At 44.4% G+C, this 6,196-nt stretch overlaps 1 protein-coding gene across 2 annotated transcripts in view; it reads left to right on the forward strand.

The window, feature by feature from the left end:
- The window catches only part of plpp3 (phospholipid phosphatase 3), a 29,769-nt gene extending 23,886 nt beyond the window's left edge, over positions 1-5,883 (forward strand). For both annotated transcript variants that reach the window (XM_076726356.1, XM_076726355.1), the window contains exon 7: positions 3,470-5,883. In XM_076726356.1, the coding sequence (XP_076582471.1) occupies positions 3,470-3,598 (129 nt within the window). In that variant the 3' untranslated portion in view covers positions 3,599-5,883. The remainder of the gene's footprint in view (positions 1-3,469) is intronic.
- Positions 5,884-6,196: the final 313 nt, after the last annotated feature.

Raw genomic sequence — 6,196 nt, forward strand, 5'->3', positions numbered from 1 at the left:
TCTTTGGAGGTCGTTGGGAACACACACAGTAACAGTGTGATAAAGGTTTTGAGGTTTCTTAGCATATCCCATTAGTTTTAGTAGCAGCTTTGTTATTGGAGAGCGTTGTCTGAAGCCCATCATTCTCGCAAGATGTTTTCATGAAGCAGAAACGGGTGATATTTAAGAGCCCCATGGCAGCCTGGGTAGTGTGGTCCATTAATCCAGCCTGAGCTCGAGCACATGCTGGAAAAGAGCGGCCCCCAAACACTGACTGTGCACTTGTCTGATTCGAGGAACACATTGGATGAGTTAGTGGATTTGCACGTCCCTCCCGAGCGTGTGATTGTGTACAATTGTTCTGAGTATCACACGATGAGTTATATAGCCTTGTGGAAAAGTGTCTTCCTTTCCAAATACATTTTGGTAATTGTCTGTGGAGAAATGTATTGTTCCATGACTTTATTGTCAGTGCTATTCCAGGTTTCCCTAGGCTACAGTTACCTCTTTAATCCTAGTGCGCCCCCATCGACTGCCAGTAAATGAACAATGCTAACCCAGGGCAAGAATGAACACATTCATATGCAGTGACGTGTAAGACTGCGGCCCTGTTGCCTCTGTTGTAAGTAAATTGCTGCTTTAAACCTCTTTGTCTGTCATCACATTTGATGATGGATGGTGTCTGAGTCGGATACGAGTTCGTTGAAGAATATGTAGATGAACGTCTGTTTTGAGTCAGACGCTCCACACTGTGTCTGCAGGGCTGTGATCCAGAGAAACCACAACAGGAAGTAGCTCGTCTGTCCTACCTGGCACTTCCTATCAGACGCATTGACCCACTTCTCAACACATGTCGTAATGAAGGTCAAGAGGTCCGAGTCCAGCAGGAAGCAGCTGTCAGAGGGAAAGCCGGGCATTTGTTTTTCGAGGTTCATTGTCACAGTGGAGAGGAGTTGGGTCAGGCATTACAGGGTGAGGGAGCAAGAGGACGCAATCTGCACAAGGACATGCTGCACATAGTCTAATGTTGACGCTGCCTGGGCAGTGTCTGTGTGGTCAGTGAACCTCTGTAAACAGCAGGAGGTCACCTTTTATCACTTCATGCACACAACCCAAGTGTCAAAATCCTGAATTCTATGTACTATACTAACAATTTCAAAGTCATTTATTTAAACTTGTGCACATATACAGTGACGTGTTCGCATGTGGTAAGCTGGCACTGAAAATCTCTCTATTTTCTCAGCTGCGTTTCAGCGGATTCAGACTTGCATCCTCTGACCTAAATTAGCGTAAATGCAAATTGCCAGTGTATTGTGTGGTTTTATGTGGGTTTCATGTGCGTGCAAACAAATTCATCGTTTTATTTCTGAACATACAGAGGGGGGCCGAGTGAGCAACGTGGTGGTTTTTAGACATTCAGGAAGTTTTGTGCTCACTTCCTGTTTGACTCAGCTTCTTTTTGTGTCAGGCTTAATAGTTGTTAAGGACACGCAATTAAAGGCACAAGCACACACAAGCACACACACACACGCACACACACACACACACACACACACACACACACACACACACACGTACAGGAAAAAAAACAGCAAAACCTTTAACGGCTCTTACATATCCAGTATATACTGTATATGTACATGCCTTGAAAGGTTCTGCTGTTTTTTTTCCTGTATTAGGAGCCTAACTGCTGAGTCTGCATCACAGAAACACAAAAGGCCTGGAGGCTTTGTGTTTGCGTGTGTTTGTGTAGATCACACACAGGAAGTGGTGAGGTCGTGATAAGCCTTCCACCATGGCAGGTTCAGGGGCGATACGTCGGAGGCGGGGTGACGCAGCAACAAGGGCTGCTTTGATTGGATGCAACGCATCCTGAGGGGAAACAGGCCTGGGATGTTTCCCATGACGGCTCGGGGGATTCTCAGAGATATGACTCCACATCGTGTCCCTCTGCACTCCCCTAATTATATCATATGTAATATCTCATATGAAGACGCAGCACAAAGTTCTGACTGTAGAGACAAAGAGCCCTTTTAGCACGATGAGAGCAGCTGTGTGTTGTGCAGGTATCTATCTGCATGTGATGTCATCCATCAGACAAAGATCACCACTGAAGGCCGTTCTGTGGTCGCTAAATGTCAAGCTGTAATAGAAGAGAATGTCTTTGTGTTGATCCCATCACTCACAATGAGGCCGTCTTTGTTATATAAATAGATTACTGACTACAAGTCGACCACTTTTTTCCAGAAAACAACTTAAGATGAACACTGAACTTTCCAGTAGTGTATGTTTCTCTTCCAAGGACATTCCCGTATGAGATTTCCAGGTGTATTTCCTCCACTGAGAGTTATCTGTATTGTTTTTCCTCGAGGAGATGATGCGCTGTGGGCTCAGAGTTTAGAGTTGAATGGCAGCTTTTCGCCTCGGCCCACCCTCCTCATCCTCCTGGCACAGGCCCTCCGCTCGCCCTCGACTGGCAACGCGAAAGGAAAAGCTGCTGCTACTGCTGCTTGTGTGTGTGTGTGTGTGTGTGTGTGTTATTTGTGTGTGTTAGCCCGCTGCTGCTCATGAGTGACCCCAGACCCCTGTAAGTGGAAACGTTAATCCACTGTTACAGTGGACAGTCGTTTCCATGGTCCGGCTTCCTGTCCACTCCTGCCCATTTTCCTGTTTGACATATGATGTCATCACAATCTTATTCTCGCTTTCTTTCTTCGTTTGCCAACATGAGCTCACAGTTGATGTAAAGTGGGAATTCACCCCTGGCACCATTTGATCGAAGATTAGCCAGAGTTCACTTTGTCGGTTCAGGGTGAGCTGTGCTGACGTCCCCTCCTTCAGACACATTACTCAGTGTTGCTAGTTTGGGATTGCACAGTGTGGCAGAGGGAGGGGATAGGGAGTTCCTCATCATGGCATTATGAAGCAATGCAACACTGACAATTATAGCCATTTCACAGCTACCCTGCAGACTCATGAACATGTGGGTGCACATTCACATATTCACCCACCACATTCAGCTAAGAGGTGAACCTGGTATTAAATTAGCTTTTGAGTCAATCACTTTTCACTTGCATCAGAGTTCTTGTGAAGAAAGAAGTGTTACTGCTACTAATCTGAGAAAAAAAAAAAAAAACATTCGAGCCTGCAGTGTTTTTACAGCTAAAGAAGAGACATATGGCAGTTATTTAGAAACTTGGGAACAGACTTCGAAGCCCTCGCTGAAGTTGTGTGACGCAGGCAAATCAACTGAGCTGGGTTTCACATGCTCTATGCAAATCACAACAGTACACTGGCTGTCCTCCACTGCGGCGCATTTGCATTTCAACTGAAGTACAAAGCTGAACACACACAAGTCCAAATCATCTCCATATTTGGTTCAAGCAGTCAGATCCCATCTTTATTTAGTTAGGGATCCTTTTGTCGTCCACTCTTTTCGCTGCTCTCCTCTCTGTTTCCTCACCCCGCTCTCCCTCTCTGTGTCCGTCAGGTGTTCTACGTCTCAGACCTGTTCAAGCCCAGGGCGAAGCCAGCCACGCCTCCGCCCTCCCCCATCAAGAAGGAGCTGCTGCCGTCATCCGACATCATCGAGAGGAACAACCACCACAACATGGTGTGAGATTGGCCGCGACATCTTCCTGCGACCGAGGAGCCAATCGCCGCGCTGCTCACCTCCCATCGGACAGTAGAATGTAGCGACGAGAGACTGTAGCTGCTTCTCAAATGGCATCCTCCTCCCTAATGCGGTGCCCAGCGAGGCGCTTTGTGGACTAGGGTGTCAGATTTGAGATTTGCACAGCAGAGTCCACTCTCACTATCCAGACTTATTATCTACTATTATGTTAACTACTAATCAACATTTGAGCCCATTGTTTTGAGCACAAACAGAAAAGAATTGGAAGCTAAAAGACAAAATGAATTAAGAAATTGATGACTCGACAGGCAGAGCTGAGGGTGCGGAGGTTTGATGGAAGTGTAACCACAGAAAGGGAAAACACTTGTGAAGAAAAACGAATGAAGAAAAGAGACAAAATGAAAAAAAAAAAAAAAAAAAAAGACAAACCCCCTGCCTAGGGAGAGAGGGATGTCCAGCGATGCTTCCTCTCTGAACTCTCTGTGGCCTTGGAAACGCTGTAGGACAACAACTTCCTTAGCTACGGGAAGGATATTACTGCAATAACTAGCAGCATAGAAATATTAGCAGTATAGAAAAATATAACTTATAGCACTGTTTTTAAATTCATTGTCCATTATCACCACTTGCTGCCTGAGATGTCTGACTGAAAGAAAACTTGATGGTGCTCAACGAGACAGAAATATGAACTCAAAGCCGACTGAGCCCAGTGTGGTGGTTCCACGAGGCCTCATGCTCGGGCAGGACAAAGTAAGCATAGCATGGCTTTAATCACAATAGTCTTGCACCAGTGGGCCGCTGTAAGGATCGTGCACTGATCATCTTCGGCCTTTACAACAGGTTTCAGAGCAGCCCTTTGGCTGTCTTTCAAACCTTTTTGACTGAATGCCAAGACATCAGTAACCCAATAAACTGTGTCTTTAGCAGAAGGAAGTGAAGCCCTCCGACCTCATATACCTCTGTCTCCAGATCAGCACGTCAAGCTTTTTGTCGTGGACTTTCAGCGCGGCCCAAACCCGGGATGTTGCATTTCTTGAGGGTTAGATGTAGTGAAGGGGGGATATTTTCTGTGGAAGGAGGGGGGCAGATCTCCCTGCCTCCCAGCACAGGTATAAGAGGCGTGGCTGTGCCATGTCACTTCCTGGTGTTGGGTCCATCTGTCTGGCTTCCTAAACAGGAAGGGGATAGGTGGGCAGAGTGAAGGGGTGCGGTCTGTCACCGTGGAAAGAGGGTGATGATTTACAGCTAAGCTGGCACATTATTTTGGGATGATTTGGGCTCTTTCCGCTGGCAGGGAGGGGCTCTCACCCACCCAATCACTCATTGGCAATGGATGTTTGTCTGTGTGTGTGTGTGTGTGTGTGTGTGTCCTGTACACTCTTGTGCTTGTGTGGGTACGCTTGTGCTTGTACATGTACAACTTGTGTGTGTTTGAATGTGTGTGTACATATGGATGAGCGCTGTGCCCTGTGAAAAGGAACCCCCTCTTGATAAACTATGTGTGTGTCATGAAACACACACACTGTTAGCTGTGCCAAGTGTGCATGTGTTTGTGTGTGTGTGTGTGTGTGCGCGCCACTGTGTGTCAGAGAGCGAGAGCAGGTGAACGTTATAAAAACTGTGGATCTAATATTTTTATTCTCTGCTGAGAAGCGTCTTTAACCTTGTATGTTCATAGCCTGTCCTGTATAATCACTAACAGTTGTACAGATACAGAAGCCCTTTTTATTTACAGCCTACTCAGATATCCTCCTCCAACAACACACTCCGCCATGTTGCACATCTTTCTCATCGTATAGTCCGTCCTATCATTTCACAAAGCCGTTTTCACTCTCTTTTTATAAATATATAAATAATGTATAGATCACTAAAATTAACTCTGTAAGATATTGTTTCTTAACATGTTTAGATATATCCACTATGATTACAGACCTGTGTTCTTTACAAAATGCTGCTTAAAAAGCATCGATTGACAGATTTTTGTATCTAGATAACTAAACTATTGTAGATTGTAATAGTTACGTTTGTAATATTCATTCAAAAACAAATACACCCACAACTGTATTAAAATTCAATATTAGTATTTTTGTATTGTCTCGTTTTTTTGTACAAAAGACATAGTTGCAATGCTGTTTTTTCTGCTAAATGTACTTAGCTCTAATACATGTGCTTTTAAATAAAAAGCTCATTACGAACACAACTTTGGCTTGTCTTGACTGTTCATCCTAAACCTCTGAAGTTTTTGAAGTTTGTTTAATGGATTTGTGTTGTAATTGCTCCACTGCTCCTTCTGTTTTCACAATGAAGTATAAAAACTGCACACTATGAAGACAATCAGTGGTGAAGTGAAGTACTTTTACTCAAGTATTGTACTTAATTACAAAGTGGAGGTACTATCCTTCAGTACTTCAGTGTTATTCCATCTATATGTCTGGTCCCCATCTTTCAAAGGGATCAGGCACAACAATAGATGAATAATAATGATATGATAATAAAGCATAATATGTCAGTTTTGCTGTTGATTTTGCCACTTTAATGTACTGTAGTTAAAGGATCTGAGTACTAACTTCTTCCAACACTGCC

The sequence above is a fragment of the Chaetodon auriga genome, chromosome 3 (genome assembly GCF_051107435.1).
Source record: "Chaetodon auriga isolate fChaAug3 chromosome 3, fChaAug3.hap1, whole genome shotgun sequence".
Taxonomy (NCBI): Eukaryota; Metazoa; Chordata; class Actinopteri; order Chaetodontiformes; family Chaetodontidae; genus Chaetodon; species Chaetodon auriga.